The 17,869-nt window shown below is 34.6% G+C and overlaps 1 protein-coding gene across 1 annotated transcript in view; it reads left to right on the forward strand.

Moving 5' to 3' along the window:
- The window catches only part of BTBD9 (BTB domain containing 9), a 115,777-nt gene that overhangs the window by 9,202 nt on the left and 88,706 nt on the right, over positions 1-17,869 (forward strand). The window contains 3 exon segments of the mRNA XM_036380246.2: positions 497-761; positions 2,575-2,794; positions 6,642-6,761. Coding sequence (XP_036236139.1) covers positions 497-761; positions 2,575-2,794; positions 6,642-6,761 — 605 coding nt within the window.

The following is a 17,869-nucleotide window of genomic DNA, read 5'->3' on the forward strand; positions in this document are numbered from 1 at the left end:
CTGATGATTCTTAGTTGGTACCCAAAGAGAGAGAAAGATTGACAGGGCAGAAATCCCAAGTAGTTGGAAATGGTTAAAAAAGTGGTTTCAAGCAATACTTTTTTTTCTCATCAGTGGTCTTTTAACAACCTAAGTTTAAAGGAATACTTTGAACTATACTGCTAAGTCCTCAAATCTGTTATAATATTCCAAAGTAAATTTGCGCTACTGAATGGTATTATATTGATTTGATTAGTTCTCTACATTTCAATTTTTTCTAGTGATTTTGTTATATTGCCTATTATTTTGGTCATGGATTCTGTAGTTCTTACATAACTAAAAGAATCTACAATTTCAGGGAGTCACCCCTTTGGAGATTATTTTGTAATAGCTATAAGGTAAAATAGCCATTAATTTTTGCCTTATGTGAATTTCCCTTGATTAAAAAAAAATAAAATTCAACTTAATTTCTGTTTATTAAGGGGGTATATTTTTTGTTATTATTTCTCTTTTCTAGGCTGCTCTTCTAAGTATTGTACTGAGAGACTCATTTGCAGCTCCTGAAAAGGACATTTTCCAAGCTTTGATGAACTGGTGTAAGCATAACCCCAAGGAAAACCATGCTGAAATCATGCAAGCAGTACGTTTGCCACTAATGAGTCTGACAGAACTACTGAATGTTGTAAGACCTTCTGGATTGTTGTCACCTGATGCCATCCTAGATGCCATTAAGATTCGTTCTGAGAGTCGGGACATGGACCTCAACTACAGGGGCATGTTAAGTAAGCATCAGGTTTTTTGTTTGTTTCTCTCTCATTTAGTGACTGTGGTTGTCTGGAGGATATGCTTAATTTTTGCTTTGAGTTTTCATCTATTACTGTTCATCTATTTACTGTGTTAAAAAGGTTTGCAATATGAAACATCTTGTTATGTAACTGTTCCTGCCAATTTTATTTCTCAATATTAGTCAATTATTCTCTTGCTTTGTATCTCAGATGTTGTCAAAAATTAGTGTAATACCATTTTCCTAGAGGAAGTAATTTAGTAGAAAAAGTTTTACAAAATCATTGAAAATAAAAATTAATTGGCTGTGAAAGATATGATATTTAAACGGTTTTTCTGTGACTTGTTTTCTACTTCATAAATATTTTCATAATTTCTCCACTACTTAAGATTTTTCTCTTGCTCTTAACACGCATGTCTAAATACTTTAAACAAGTCTCTGAAGTCTTTTTAATGGAAGCCTAAAAAGTGTAAGAAGACTTGCGTTTGACTTTTTCTGTGTTCTCTGTTAATTCAACAGGAGTGTCTAACACTTAAGCTTTAAAAAGATATTGTTAGCCATCTAATGTATGAATTTGACCCACAGCAAAGGAAAAAAGTTCAGTGTTCTTTAAGAGTCTGCACTGTAGTCTCCATCATGCATGATGAGCCATGAAAATTACTGCTATCTTAGAATTGCATATTCTTTGTTCTCCCTTAGAAGTTATAGTTATTAATATTTAAACTTATGAGTTTAATATTAGGGTATTGTAAAAGTCTTGTTATGTGAGACATTCTGTTGACAATGCAGTAGATACATTTGAGTAAGTCAAATGGTCTTCTCTGGCTTCTTTTCCTGGATATTTATCTCCACAATAAAATTCTCTAATCACAGCTTTTTGGAGAGTGGAATTTCTTTGTTGTTTTAGTACTCATTCAGGATCTTGAAGCTTTTTCTGTTTGTTTTCTAGCTCTTCAAATTCTGTTCTTTAGATATCAGACTTTTATCAGCCTGTTAAAATTCATACTTCTGTTGTCAACCTACCTGAAAAGTTTGGGATAGCTTTTCATCATTTAGTTTTCAGATCATATTTTGTAGGATCTCTCCTCAAACAAAGGCTGTTAAAAATGTCTGTTGAAGAGACTAGTTTACAGGGTTTTGTTCTGTAGTTGAAGTTAGGGATCATTATTCCCAGTTAGTTTGAAGGAAGCTGTTCCTAAGACACAGGCTTATTACTGTGAAATGGTGGCATGAAAAAAGCTTGCTTTTCCATATGAGTTCAGAGCCCAAGTAGCCAAAAGTTTCCCATTTCACTTGAGTTCATTTAGCTTTGCAGGGTACTGGAAGCTTGTATATCTGTCAGTGGAGCATATGTGTGGCTTTACTGCTTTGCATCACTCTGCAAATTCAGGAGGATCTTGAACATTTGATACACATCTTGTACATTTAAGTTTCTTCCATTTAGGGGGAAAAAAACCCCACCAGTAAAACCCAAACTAAAAGCAAACAGCAGTTGACAGGTGCAACAGAATTCTGTAAAATCATGAAGGGGACTGAGAATATAGCTGCTACATAATAGTAAATTATCACAGCTTTATTACCATAAAGCATGTAGGAGATACCAAATAAAAGTGAAGAAGCTAAATATTTTAATGCCTCTTTTTTATCTTATTTTCTTTTCCTTTTTTTTTTTCCACTAGAGCATGTGTTTGTGGCCAAGAAAGGATACTAGCAGTAAATCTTCGGTCTGACCTAATAGAGTTGATATTCAGAACATCTAATTTGCAGTATTAGAGTGTAAAATTTAAGAAATTATTCCCTTTTCTTCTTAGTACCAGGGGAGAATATTGCAACAATGAAGTATGGAGCACAAGTTGTAAAAGGGGAGCTGAAGTCTGCTCTTTTGGATGGAGACACTCAGAACTATGACCTGGATCATGGATTCTCTCGACACCCAATCAATGACGACTGCCGCTCCGGCATTGAGATTAAACTGGGCCAGCCCTCGATAATCAACCACATACGAATTCTCCTGTGGGACAGAGACAGTCGGTAGGTGCCAAGGTGACATAAAAAGGGAAAGTAATGCATTTTGTCCTGGACATAATGTAGCAGTGCAAACTATAATTTAAATACTTTATGGGAATAGCATGGTGGTGTTGGAGCTGACAGTTACAAGGTTTATTTGGAAACAACCTGATTTTTAAATGTAATTTTGGTTACTTACATACCAGATCATATTTAGAGATGTTAAACTACCTTAAAGTATTTAAATGTTTTTACATATTTGCATTTCAAACATTAAAAGATTTCTTTTGTTCCAATTTTTCTTAATATATCAAAACAGTTAAGAAATGGCACACTTTGACAATAAGATTGGACTTGATCTTGGAGGTCTTTTCTAGCCTAAATGATTCTATGATTCTGTAATTCAGAGGTAGTAAATTTTAATTTAGAATTTGAATTACCAACTGACTACAGTAGTTATTAGAAGCCAATTCATGGTTAGACTGCTGAAATATGAATTGTCATAGATGCTGTAGCCAGTTGTTACTGAGCTACTTCAGGTTATTATGGAATGTATGAAAATTCAAATTAAGCTCATTTGAGCAATTGAGAGGCTGCTGAAGTAGAAAAATTGCAGGGTTCTTTTTCTCTGAGAAATTTAATATATTAATTTTGTAACTTGCTATGACAAAGATCTTACAGTTTAGTAGACAGCTCAGCAGGTATTCATAAGCTGTTAAAAAACAATAAAACAAGCTTACTTATACATTTATTATATACCTTATTACCTTTCTGATAAGGGATTTATTTATTTATTTAAAACAAAAACAGTTTAGTGTTGCAGAACATTTTCATTTTGCTTTTTTAGCCAAGCCATATTATTCTAGAACAGGGTGTATAAAAGTTTTAGTTAGGGTAAGGTATTTTGTAAATTTAAATAAATTTTTAAATATGAGTTAGTTACTAATAATTCAAGACCAATTTAATTTTAGCTATTGAACTGTTTCATGGAAGTTCTACTACTTCAGGTCAACTGAAATTTGTTTCACTTATATTTCTTTTGTAAAGATCAAAAAAGTGGATCTTTGAAGGTATAAGGAGCTGCTTCATGTAATATTACACTAGTTGTGCTAGGAGATCAACCAAATTTATGAACCGATTTTCAAGCAACTTTATAAAATCTGAAACAGTATTAGACATATATTAGTAATGAGTTCTTAAGCAATTTTTAGAATACTCATGTAACTGGTAAAATACCCCTCATCTGCAGGGCATAAATTTGCAGCTGGTGAAACTCAAGGGAAAATACGTGCTCCTTGGGACAACTTCTTACAAAGTTATCTGTTACTTGGTGTCCTGTGTGCTTCATCTGAAGTTTGTACAACAAACTATTATCGCTGGCAGAATATCTGACAAGGTGGATCTCTAGAGATTTTTGTCTTCTTGAAATACTGAGAGCTTAATGGTTTAAAATCTAGTTTCTGTGTCTTGCTAATTTTTAGTTTTTTCTTTTTAAATCATCCTGATTTCTGTGGAAAGTTTACTGTTGGGCTTTCTTTGGCTTCCCAGCAGGTATAGTACTGGAATTAGCACTGTCTGTCTTGTGCAAGGCCAGGAGTTGGACTTTTATCATCCTAGGGATTCCCTTCTAATTCAGAATATTCTGTGATTTTCTGTTCTATGAATTATCAAGCTTTTTTCCCCTCCAGTAACCCAACTGTCTAAGATAAATGAAATGAAGGCATTTGGAGTACTTTGTCTATTTGTGGGCTCTTCCGTATAAGATACTGACTTCCTGGAGTGAGTTCAGCAGTACACCAAGATGAAGGCTTGAGCAAGTGAGAACTTGTTGTTTTAGATGAGCAGGCTTAGAAGGGAGAATTTGTTGCTCTCCTCACCTATTCAGTGGAAGAATGTAGAGAATACAGGGACAGAGTTCTCTTGCAGCTGTGTGCTGAGAGTGCAAAGAGCAGTGGACACAAGCAAGATAAATTAATAATAAATATTAGGAAGACAATTTACAGTGGGGTAGTTGAACTTGGGAAGAGTTTGGCCAGAGAGGTGTGCAGAAATTTGCCAGCCAAGATCTTAAGGATCTGGGATTGCCCAGACATGTCCATATCTCTCTTACTCTGAGATTGTTCTTGCTTTTTGTAGAGATCTTTTCCTTTCTACCATCTTTGTCTAACAATTGCTGGCTACTAAACTGTGTCTTTCTCCTGGGATACATGAATAATGAGATATATGAGAAAGAGGTGTTTTAACACCTGTACAGACATGAACAGACCTGTACAACATGATTGCTTCTTGTTGAACAATTTTTTAAGCTACTCTGTTAATTTTAACAATCTGTGTGAAGTTCTGATCTATTGGATATTCTTAACAGAACCAAATGGAAGCTAACAGGTGTTTTACACCTCTAGTTCAGAGGTGTTAACAGCTGAATCTTAGCTGTATAAGTGCTAGGGGGAGGCTATCCAAACTGCCTCTGCAAATAAGATGCTATCCAGACTTAAAAGAATTAAAGGCATACCATTGTGTATGATAATGGAGCTCTATTTTTGAGGTAACATTTCTTTGTTGGGTATCTTCAGAAACCAAAAAGTAGCGTTGTGTATTAGTTAGAAATATATGTTAGCAATGATGAGAGCCTCTAAGTTCTCAAGGCAGAGAGAACTGTCAGAAGTCAGTAACTTCTGTATACAAACTGCTCAAACTCTAAAACTTTGGGGCCTAGTTTGGTCAAGTACACATGTGTTAGTAATAGTAATGTTGCTAAAAACACATTGTATTTGTGTGGGTTTTGAGTATTACACATCTGATTAGTGTGAATGTGAAAGCTGGTTGTGCAATTGACATTTAAAGACTCAGCCTTAGCTTTCCAAGGTATTAACAGCTATCTAACATTTTTAGGATTTTTAAACAATATAGCTTTAAGTACGTACTCTTTTAAGTCATCAGGAAAATAAGAAATACCAACAAAGAGATTAATGTTCAATAAAAGATGCTTGTGTAGAACTCTAGAAGAGCAACTCCTCTGTAGAAATCAATGTGAAAGGATGTTAAGTGCTGACATGGTGCTGTTGAAATGCCTGTGAATGTTGCAGACTGGTTCCTTAGGAGAAGGAAAATATTCTGAAACATATATTCAGTGACTTGCAGTCCTACAAGTGAAATATCTACTTTATTCTAAGCATTAGAGTAATGGATACAATAGGGAATTAGCTGTAACTTTTACATTATAGTTTGGGTTTGCTTTCTTTTAACAGCAAACTATAAGGTAAACATAACTGATAAGCAAGAGGAAGACAGATTCTGTCAGTGGCTTTTTTATTTTTCATGAGGTAATTTTGGAGTGTGTAAGGAAGTAATGACAGGCTCAGTGATGGATCATAAAGTACTGAAAGGGTCAGAAACGAAGAACAACTTCAGTTGTGAAATTGTCATAAAGTTTAAATGGTCATAAAATAAATTTGTTTTTTTCAAGTGAGGAGTTTGAATTTGCATTTTTGATCTAGTAATTGTTTTTCATTTTTCTTTATTGATTTGGCAATAGAAGTACCACTGTATCACTGGTGATGATTTACTTTTATTCTATGAGGAAGGAATACAAATGATAATTTTTATGACAGAGTCAAAAGTCTCCATTTCATTGTTTTAGGCATAGTAGTCTCATCTAATGACTGTAGATTGTGAGTGTGTGGATGTTTTAAATCATTCTGAGAATACATCTTAACTGTGAGACTTCCTTTTCAAAGCTAGTTTGAAAATAGGAATCTGGGTAAGAACAGTTTTCTTTTCAGTACAACTGAAAATCCAGAAGTTGGTGTAAAATTTAATACCTAAAATTTGTTGACTTGTATTCTAACCAGTGTTTTTTGACAATCCATAGGTCTTATTCCTACTACATCGAGGTGTCCATGGATGAGTTGGACTGGATTCGGGTTATCGATCACTCTAAATACCTCTGTCGGTCCTGGCAGAACCTGTATTTTCCTGCCCGTGTCTGCAGGTTAGTTCGTCAGGGTAATATACAGTGTCTGACACTAAAGAATGTAGGCAACAGAATAACTTGCTGGATTTTGCTACTTCATTATGTATTTCTGAAAATGTGTTATAGCTCAACTTTTATCAGCTATGCTAAAAAAATAGTGTATCTTAGCTTATATAGTTTTATAATAGTTTATATTATCCTTTTCTAATATTAATGTAGTTGATACAATGCAGGTATCCAGTTTGAAAACTATGGTTTTTCCATATCTACCTATCTCCTTCTTTTTTTTTTTTTTTTTTTTTTGAGTCATACCTACCTTTTTTGCAGCTGATGCTGGGTTTTTTTCACTCAGTAGTAAACATGATTCCTTGACTGTCTAAATGTTTATAATGCACTTAGATACCTACTATAGAACTTGAAAATGTATTTTTATGTACTATGTATTTTCTACTGATGCACTGTTTGAAATAGTTGTAAAAGGGGAAAGTTAGGACTGAGGAGCTTTGAGGGATGCCTCCAATGTGCCATTTTGGGTGCCAGAATATAGGAAGGACATTAAACCATTAGAGAGGGTCCTAAGGAGGGCAGAGAAGATGATGAAGGGCCTTAAGGAGAAGCCATATGAGGAGCAGCTGAGGGCACTTGGTCTGTTCAGCCTGGAGAAGAGGAGATTGAGAGGAGATCCCACTGCAGTTACACCTCCCTTGTGAGGGGAAGAGGAGGGGCAGGCACTGATCTCTTCTCTGTGGTGCCCAGTGACAGGACCCAAGGGAATGACTTGGAGTTGTGTCAGGGGAGGGTTTGGTTGGATATTAGATAAATGTTCCTCACCCAGAGGGTGGTTGGGCAGTGGAACAGGCTTCCCAGGGAAGTGGTCACAGCACCAGCTTGACAGAGTTCAGGAAGTGTTTGGACAATACTCTTGGGCCCAAGGGGTCACTCCTGGGGATGGTGCTGTCCATGACAGGGATTTTGGTGATCCTTATGGGTCCCTTCAGCATATTCTGAGATTCTGCCATTGTGTGAAAATGAATAAATGGGTTTAAGTGTTGTTAAAGTGATGTTTTTTAAACCGTAAATGGTTTTTTTTAACTATAGGTATTGGGAATTCTGCAAGAAGCTGATAGTCACATTGAAGCAGTCTTATTCAAAAACTGAATTGAGCTACTTGATAGGGAGAATACAACCTATAAATACCAAAGATGATGTCATCAGTAGGTTTGGGTCATAGACGCTGAGAGGAAATGAGCTGCATTGTAATAATTATACTGTAGACATAAACTTTTTAATTGGCACGGCAACTCTTGGAATCTCCATGGAGAGAAGTGCTTTCTTTTTCCCAAAGAAGTCCTGTTCTTTTCTATAAATCTCTGTTCCTCATTATCATACCCACAAAATGGTTGGAAATGTCTTGGAGATGCAGCTTATTTAAAGAGTGGAAGAGTAAAGATAAAGTCATGTAGCAGCCTAAGGTTATGAGCACTCATTGTTAAGGAGCAGTAACCTTAAGGCAAAATACGAATTCTCAGCTGAGTCACCATAATAATTAAATATAGTTTAGATAAGATTTTCTGTAATCTTTATTTACACTAGATAATTGAAGCCTCCATTGAGGAGTTCAACATTAAGAACTTTTTATTTAATTATATTAATATAAATAGTTAGGTATTACTTGAAGGTTGAATCTCCTATGATTGGGAATTTTGATCAAATTCCCTCCAGGAGAGAGGCTTTGAGCAGGGGAGGCTGTGTACACATAGAGTGTTAGAGACTTACTTGTCTGTCTTTTCATCAATAATCTGTTCAGAATGAAGTAAGCAAGGACTACTAAATTTTTCTTTTGTCCCAATTTCAGTGTTTTGTGATAATGTATTTAAAGTAGTTCTGTTTACTTAAAATTGTTTTAGTGTCTCAAGTCCCAGTGCCAAAATTTTCCTGTTAATGGATAACAGTACAGAGGAAGCATCATGTTATGTTCTGTCTTCTTGCCATTAGTTTTGGCATTTTACTCTGTTTGTCTTACTAATGCAGGTAATATTTTTGGAAGCAACCACTTAGGGAACCATGCTGCAATTTTTTAGAAGTTTTGAATGCATTTTTAGTAGATAATCATGGACTGAATGCCTTACCAGGAAGGTCTTCAACTAGGTGGTAGTTTGGTTTTTTTTTATTTAAAAAAAAAAAAAATTTTAGCTCAAAGTGCTTTATGAGGTCACTGTTTAAGATGTCATTTTGAAGTGCAACAAAGAATTGAAAAGTAGAATTATTGGCTGGGTTTTTTTTTATTTGCATGCCTTTTGCCAAGGTGAGGGAGTAGAACATGTACAGTTGTCTGATACACTAGAGCAATTCTTCATAGATTATAAACAGGATATGAGCCCTGCAACATTAGGCAGGGTTAGTTGCCTTTTTGAGTTACCTTTCACATAAATATTAGTTGTAAAAGGTGAGAGCTGTCAACATCTGAACTGATTTGTTCATCTAAATTTTAAGAAGCTACTCAAACATTTCTGTGGGCATAAAAATTGATGGAGTGTGTCTTTTATATGCATGTGTACAGGTTGGGGTATTTGTCTTTTTAAAAACTTGTGACTTTCCTCTTAAGCAAATCTATCCATATTCCCTTTTTAAGCAAATCTATCCGTATTCAATTCTACAATCAATGCCTTTTTCACACAAGCTGGATGAAAAATGCAACCTTCTAGCCATTAGTCGTTAAATAAATAATTTATACAACAGTGAATTAAAACCAATTCAGCCTCCTTATTAATGAATCATTTGTCATGTGTGCCATAGTCTCTATCATGATTTGATTTTTTTGATATATGGAGTGTTATGAAATATTTACAGTAGTGTTGGAGTTAGGGGCATTGTTGTGCTTCCAATGAAAGATGATTTGTATTTGGCAAAGTGCATATCAAACCATCCAAACTCATTAGGCAAAGTCAAGTAATGTGATAAGACTATTTACACTCTTGGCTTCTTCCTGTTGCTTACATGCTCCTGTCTGTCTTAATGTGTTCAGAGTAATTTTTGCAGCCATAACCTCTGTCAGATTAATAAGTGAAAAAAAGTGCAAGAGCAATAACCGAAGACTGAAATTCTAAAATAAAAAGATGAGAAGATTGTGCTTTCTCACACACATCAGATCATTTGTATTATTTGTAGGATGCAATTCCTGATTTAGATAAACAAGCTAACTTGTACAAAGATTACTTGTTCAGTGTCAAAGCTCAGTATAGCAAGTAACAGGGTGCTGCTGTATTTAGAGGGGTTTTAGTAGAAGAAAATACTGAGTAAAACATATGGGGGTTTTATTGATGTGATTGTTTTAGACTTTCAATTTTTGCTTTATAATCCTTCTAGAATACGTTATTCTACCATCTTTGAAAATTGAACAATCATATACTATGCAGAAAAAGCAAATAAGAGAGTGGGATTACAGGGATGTTCCTCCCCCCTTTTTTTTTCAATACAGTAGTGCATTTTTTTAAAATTTCTTTTGGTCCTGTTTTCTTTGTTTACGCTTTCATATCAACTTACATGTAAAGCTGAAAACTCTTTAGAGGGAAGACAGGACACAGAAAATGTTCCTGTGGAAGTTAGGAACAAGTGTCAGGTTCATAGTTATTCCATATTCCTCTTGTAGCAGTGAATGTTAAAAATGCTAAAGGTCTTTGAGGCAGGTAATGCTGTTTTCTGTCTTACCCTTCCCACTTTTTTCATCCTTTCATTTTTGTTTTGTAACTTCATCTTTTTACTTCATCCTTGACCACAATATTGAAGAACTGCATTGAAAGAATTACAAGAAAATGAAAAATTTTGAGGTTTCATAATAAGGCAGATGTAGCCACAAGGTGTCACTACAATAAAAGTTTAAGAGACTTAATTTCTTTCTGTTTACACTTCTTTGATGAAAGTGTTTTTCCTACTGTGTGCTTTTTTTGTGTATTAAACTTCTCAGATTTACAAAATCATTCTGGTTTGCTCTTTATGCTATAGAGGGAGCAAGTACAGAGTTAGTACATAAAATCAGAAGGAAACCTTCAATTCATTTTCCATCTTTAGTTTGACATTGGATGATTCTGTGTTTTGATTGGGGAAGTATTTCCCTGACCAGATCAATTTATAGTCTGAAATCAATGCTATTTTGTCAGTAATACCAACAATCAAAAAATATATTGAAATAGTAAAGAGATCAATTTTTGTCTGTATTTGCTATTACTGCCTTAGCTCTTTTTGTGGTGATAATAGTATGATTTATCAAAAGAAAATAGTAATTATTTTTACATGAACAATTGGTCCTAAAGTATGTTTCTATTAAGAGAACTGGTAGATGCCTGTAGAAGCATGCTGTAAACGTGGGAAATCATTTAAGCATATTGTTTTTCCTGTTTTTTACATCTGCTTTAAACTGAAAAATCTTGAGGTTTGCTAGTATTACTGTGTTGAATTAATAGTGATGTAAGGGCTCCATGTTTCCCTTAAAGCACCTGGCTGCTATAGAAAGTGTGGCATTAGAATTATTTTTGCTTTAGAAGGTGTATTTGTATTTTGTATGTATTTATTAGTGCAGAAAAAATTACTTGCCTTTCCTTTTATTAAGCATTGATGATACTGGGTGGATTTTTCGTTTAGTGCTTCAACAGTTTTTGCTACTAATGATTACACTATTTGTAATCCTCTGCCTGAGTGAAGACAAATTAAATTGTAGACTGTGTCTTCTGAACATGGAAAAAATACAAGAAGAGTAAATTTTTCAGTACTAAGGTGGTTCTAAACTCAGACACGTTAGTAGTTGTGCACAATTGTTTTGTATGTAATGATATGTGAGGAGATGTGATTTTCAGATGTAGGTTAGACAAAACATTTTTCTTTGATTCTGGCCTTAATCAGGCAGCCTCACATAACTGTGATAATTTCTACTGGTGGTGCTGCAGTAATTTTATTTTTCTTTGTCCTTTGGAGAGTCATTGAAATTAGCTACTGATTAAGCAGCAGTGTCTCACTCTCAGCCTTACCAGTAGGTCTCTGACAATGGATAATTGTTATCTGTTATGGATAGCCATTTTGCAGTTTTCCTGAGCTTGGTGAAGTCTTAGTGTATAGTAACTTACCAAAAGACATTCCAGGTACAGTTTGATTTAAGAAGATGTTGAAACAAGTGACGAGTCAACTCTTGAGGAAGATGCAGTTGAAGTATAGTCCATCATATTTGAAATGAACTGAGGGGAAAGCAGTGTCTGCAGATTTAATTTAGTGCTGGGAGTGTTTTTTATGTGTTATTTCCCAGTAGGGAATGGTGGTGTTCAGAAAAAGCACGGAGACATCCAAAAGAATATTCTGAATTAGAATGAAGCCCTACTGCATCACTGAGCTAACTAGAAAACATAGACTAAGAGTTGCTGGTAAGAGCTTGGTAAGGCCTTCTGTCAGTCTGAAAAGTATGTGAAATTTTTTTCATCAGTAAGTCCTTAGTATCCTTATAAAAGGACTTCCTGCAAATGGAGTGATTAAACTTGCGTAGCTGAAACCATCTTTACCTTAGTTACTGTAGTACTGAGAACTACAAATAGTTGCACAGGCTACATGTTGATTAGTTATTTTATTTGTACTGTTCTTTGGGAAGCGTTGACTCTTGTGTAGATATTTTATTTGTAACTGTGCAGATATGCTGGTGTTTGTGAGTTTACAAAGAAATCCCAACCTTGCTGCATAATTCAAATTAGCTTTTCTTTATATCTGGATACTGAAATTTTAAAATCTTTTCGTGAATCTAATACTGTAAGTGATACAGCAATAATGTAACTTCCAGAAACAAGTAAAAATTATCTTGATTTGCATTACAGAAGCATGGTAATAAATAGTAAAAGCAATTTTGAAATGTTACTCCAAGCCTTTGAGGCTTTTCGCTGACATTATTTTCAAAAATCAATTTTCATTGCAGGCAGTTTTCTTTTTTGTTTTGGGGCTGGGGAGTAGAGCTCATTGTTCTTTCTTGTAAGATGTGATCATATTTAGGAGTCTTTATTGGCATGTTTCCAATACCTTGCCTTTTACCTGTGAAATAGGAGGAAATGGTTTCCTGTAGTCTCCATTTTAGTGAATAGCTGCTGCTTGTTTTTCTGTCTATCAGTGTTTAAGCATCCTTTTTTCTCTCCAGTGGGTTTTCATTCTGATGTTTTTTTCTGTTCCTAAGAAAAGGTGATAGTCTGAGATTTTTCAAACGATGTAGATCATCTACATGGGATCAAGAAAGCTATTGCCTCATCTGGGTTGGAGTGTTTATTGATTTAAAAGATCTTTTTCTTCATTTCAGGTTATGTATACTTTTGATCTTAAGCTTACATTTCTAAATTCATCTCCAAATGTGCTCCTAGTGATACAAAAGCTCATTTCTCTACAGGAATAATCAATAGTATTTTTCATGAAGAACTTTATCAAAGCAGCTTTTTTCTTCTCAGATTCCTTCTCCTGTCTGTCATAGCAATTTCAATTATCTTAACCTAAAGAGCCCAACTCAGCTTTGAGGAAAAGTAAAAAAGCTAGTGTGTATTTAAGCTGTTGATGACAACCTGCCAGACAACTTATCAGCTGAAAATGAGTGTTTGTCTGAAAAAGTGTCTGTAGAGGGTCAATATACCTTGGATAGAAATACTTGAGAAATAGGGAGAGCCTGCCAATCCAGTTTGTTGGACATGAATTATAAAAAAAAGTGTAATGTATTTTTTTTTTTTTTTTTTTGCTTTATGGTTTGGAAGAAACAATTAACTTTTTAAGAGACCTAGATTACATATTTGTCATGCTTGACATAATAATAACTAGGTTTTTTGTAGTATGGTTAGAATTACTTTAGTCTGAATTTTGAGGTATTCATTTTGAGTTTCTTAAACTCTAAATTGCCTTGAGTTCTGTTTTCAATGTTTCACCTCATAAATGAGATCTGATGTAGGTGAAAATTCTCAGTAATTATTCAGCTTGACAGTGATGCGTAAAGATACACCTAAATGCTGAATTTTCAAATTGTTGATGATAATTCTACAACAAGCTGTATTTTAAAGTTAATGTTGCAGAAGACAAGTGTGTTTAAAAGGCATTTTGAGCACTTATTTTCTTTAAACTCTCTTCTGTGTTTTCTGTTGCACTCCAAGAGATGGAATTAACTGTGAAAACTTGCCATACATGTTTACAAAGACAGGCTTTTCCAGGAGGAAATCATGTTTTGGCAAATTTGTAGGAATTCTGGTTTATTTCACTTCTTTGATCCGTGATGGCTGTCTGTTGAAGTTGTTTGATGCCGCTGTGTAAAGCTTTTCTCTGTTTCCCATTTCTTAGCAGATAACGGGCACAGTTTGCCCATGTGTATCTGAAACGCTGTACCACACTTAAAACTGTACATTATGAGTATTCAGATTGTTTGCATGAACGAAGTAAAGCACTTCTGTGGATTTACTTCTCAGTGTCTAAATTTATAAAGTCACCTGTCAGCCAACATTAGGCCAATCTTTGCTGTGGAATAATTTGGATGATAAAAGTTTTACAGTAAAGCAGATTTGTCTGTGATTAAACTTGATGCTTTGTTCACAAACCTCAAGTTATCTTCTGTGCAGCAGAAAGGTAAGAGTATGAGTAGAAAAGCCCTAAAGTAAACTATTCTTCAGTGTCCTTTTTCTTTGCAAAAGAAGCTCATGCAACTTGTCTGGAAGTTAAAATTCTTAGGCTTCACCTGTATTTGCTCTTTCTCATCTCAGTTTCATTTGGGAGGATGGGGCTGATGGTTCCATTTGGTGCAGCTTTAAATAGCTTTTAAAAGGAATATTCACTCTTTAATATGAAAGAAAATAGGATACAAACAGTTGAAAATGAAAAATCAAACTGAAAAAATTATGTGCTATAGAGAATCAAATCTGTAGATAGTAAGACATGAACCTGTGTATAAGTCTCTTCAACTGACAGAAGTGAGAGAAGGAAAGAAAACAATGGAAGAGGTATATTACTCAGAAAAAATACAGTGTTTGGGAAAAATTCTGCAAGTGAAAAATGTTTTAAGAGAGGTTTTTTTATGGTAGGGTTAATGATAGGAAAACCACATGGGATTTATGATTTTTAGGCTGCTACTGTACTGAAAGCAGTTATTATTTGTAATGTCTTCTAAAAGAAAGAAAAAACAGTTTTTCTAAAACACCGGATTCTGCATTTGGGTTTTGATTTTCACCACAAAGTGACTTTAACAGCTTTATACTTTCAAGCTTAATGTTTTTCATTTGTAAGACTGGGACAAATTTTTCTATACTTCACTGCAGGTGTAGTAAAGATCTTGGAAATTTTAGGTACTGCAAGTAACATCTTTAGTGATCAATAAAGTAGTAATTCCATTACTTTTCTTCATACCATTGTCTTTCTTGTTTGTATTGGAGAATAACAGCTGTGATGGAAGGTGTATTAAGTATTGATCTCTAAATCTGTGTTCTGTTCAATTAAATTACCCTGTCTCTATTAATGGCAAATTGCAAAGTTGACTAATCAAGCTGCATTTTCATTACATTAACAGTGTAGGTGCCCTGTTGAGCCGGGTCAGTGGGCACCTTGCTGTGTGTCCAGTCTCTGACCTGGAGAGCAGGAGGTGCTGGTCAGGGAGAGGCTGTGAGCACAGACTCCTGTGTGTTCATCCTCGTACTCTTCTGATCCTGCTCATACATATTCAGAGATAGCTTGGCCATTCATTTATCTAAGATCCCTCTCTTGACTGGGGTGTTGTCAACTGCTTGCAGGTTGTAGTGGCAGCACTTTCCAAAAGCTCATTAACCACTGGATAAAAAGAGTCGTTTTATCTATTTAGACAATCCTTTTGCTACTTTGTTCTTTCTAATTCCAGTATTGTGGGATCTGGTGAATGAAGAATTTGCATTCACTTGTTTGACTCTTACTAAGCCTTTGTGAATGTCAGGTGTAGACTCTTCAACCACTGCTCTTTGGTTCCATCTATTCAGTTGCTTTTATGATTTTTGGTGGTGTTGGCTGTACCATCTGTGACTCTGGTATGTGCTCCTTGAGGTGTGGACACCAGAACTGTATGTGCACATTTGAGGTTTGGGTGCAGCAAACTGTAACAGAGTGACAGAACAGCACTGCTTTGTTCACAGCAACCTTCACAATGATGTGCAGTATTTCAGTGACCCCCACCCTGCTATCTGACTACCCAGAGTTTCTTTCCTCATCTGCAGACTTGGAGGCTGCACTAACAAGAACTTAGGCTTATTAGCTCCCAGGCTATTTAAAAACAAGATTAAAGATTTCACTACTTCTGTTCTTGATATTTGACAGTACTTAGCAAATGAAAACATTTTTGGCTTTCACTCAGTTACAAGTAACTGCATGAGCCACATGAGAATTCCCATTTGGTTCAATTTTTAAAAGTAAGATTTGGTAGTATTTCTTTGAATTTGATGTACTGTTTGCAAAGATTAATACCCTTATATACTTTAGAAGCTAAAATCAAATGGAGGGAGATGGATTTTTCTGCTTGGTGGCTTAGTTGGTTTGGTTTCTTTTGGGGGGTTTGTTTGTTTATTTTCTCCAAAATTTTTCCTCTAAACAATTTCCTCTATCCAGGGAATTTTTTAAAGTCTCTTTTGGGGGAGAGGATAAAAATCCAATTTTGTTTTTTTTTTAAGTTCATGACTAGAACTCTAGTCTTAAAAATTAGTGAGACATTCTGAAGTTAAAATAATTTTTTTCTTTGATGTTCTCCTGTGAAGACTTGAAAGGGGAACTTTTTCATTTGTTTTGCAGTTTACCTTAAAGTTATTTGATTCTTTGGATGTATAAGATTTGTATTGGAGTATTTTATACTCATTTTCTATATGATCTAAAATTATGTATTCATTTTCCCATTAACTGATCAGGCACCTCTGCTCTTTTTATACCACCAAAATTTGGATAATAGTTTAAAAATAACTTCAGTTAAGAAAGCAATAGCTGAAAAAAATAATGCCTTACTGTTTCTGTAACAAGCTTTTTAGACTAGAAATTATGGGTTTAAGTGTCACATATTTGGACTTGTGAAAAATTTAAGAGTAAATTATGAGTATGTAGTATTGAAGCATACAATCAATCTTAACTGTGCCTTAGGCTGATTTTGTATAGCAGTTGTGTTCCCTCAGTGCATAGTACTAAGTTTTTTATCTGTTAAACTTTCTTCTAATTTCTATTGAGCTTGGCTTTTTGGAATTGCTATTATTATTTTTATTGTATATTGGTAGCTAGACAATTTAATTATTTTTTTCAGTTTTGCTAATGATGCTAATGTTTTATTTGGGTTTATTTTTCTTTTTTTTACAAGAGAATTCTTGATTTTGACTTAACAGCTAGGAAAACTAAATCTGTGTGAAACACTATATATATGCATAGACACTCTTCCCATTCAGATATTATTTCATCCCATCTTTTTTAAAGGAATGATTTAATGTATATTAAGATGAAAACTGATTTTAAAACTTCGATAGATCAAAATAGGGTGAAGGGCTAGAAGACATTATTGCTGATGATTCCAGCTTGCAGTAAATTATACAGCACATGTAACAGCTGTAAAGAGAGATTACTTCCTGTGTCATATTTCATCTTGCCTTCATAGGTAAGTGTGTAAATGAAAGGGAAACAAATTGTTTCAATATAGCAATTCTATATTATTTCTTTGGAGTGAAAATGAATGAAATTGAAATAGTTTACTCTTGGGTGAAACTAGAGACTATAAATGTCTTTTATTCTCTTGGTGTGGATTGACATAATGCGGATTAGTAGTAAGAGAATGTTCCTCATATCATCAGCAGTTGTCAGACATGTTCACGAGTATTGAATTATAGTAAAGTAAAAGGGGTTCACTGTACTCACAGGTAATTTACACAGAAGAGTGTGCAATTCATCTTTTTAACAGAAGCTACTGTTCGCTGCTAGAAGATTTATTTTTTCAGACTCCCTAATCTTTCTTTACTCTTTGTATTATGGAAACTTCTTAGTTACCTATGCTGTGCCTGCACCATCTATGCATCACCTGATTTCTACGTAGATAACTCAAGGCTCTTTACCATCCTCTGGCATGTGGGCATGTGTTGGCACCATCACATCTG

This window comes from Molothrus ater, chromosome 3 (genome assembly GCF_012460135.2).
Source record: "Molothrus ater isolate BHLD 08-10-18 breed brown headed cowbird chromosome 3, BPBGC_Mater_1.1, whole genome shotgun sequence".
In the NCBI taxonomy this organism is placed as follows: domain Eukaryota; kingdom Metazoa; phylum Chordata; class Aves; order Passeriformes; family Icteridae; genus Molothrus; species Molothrus ater.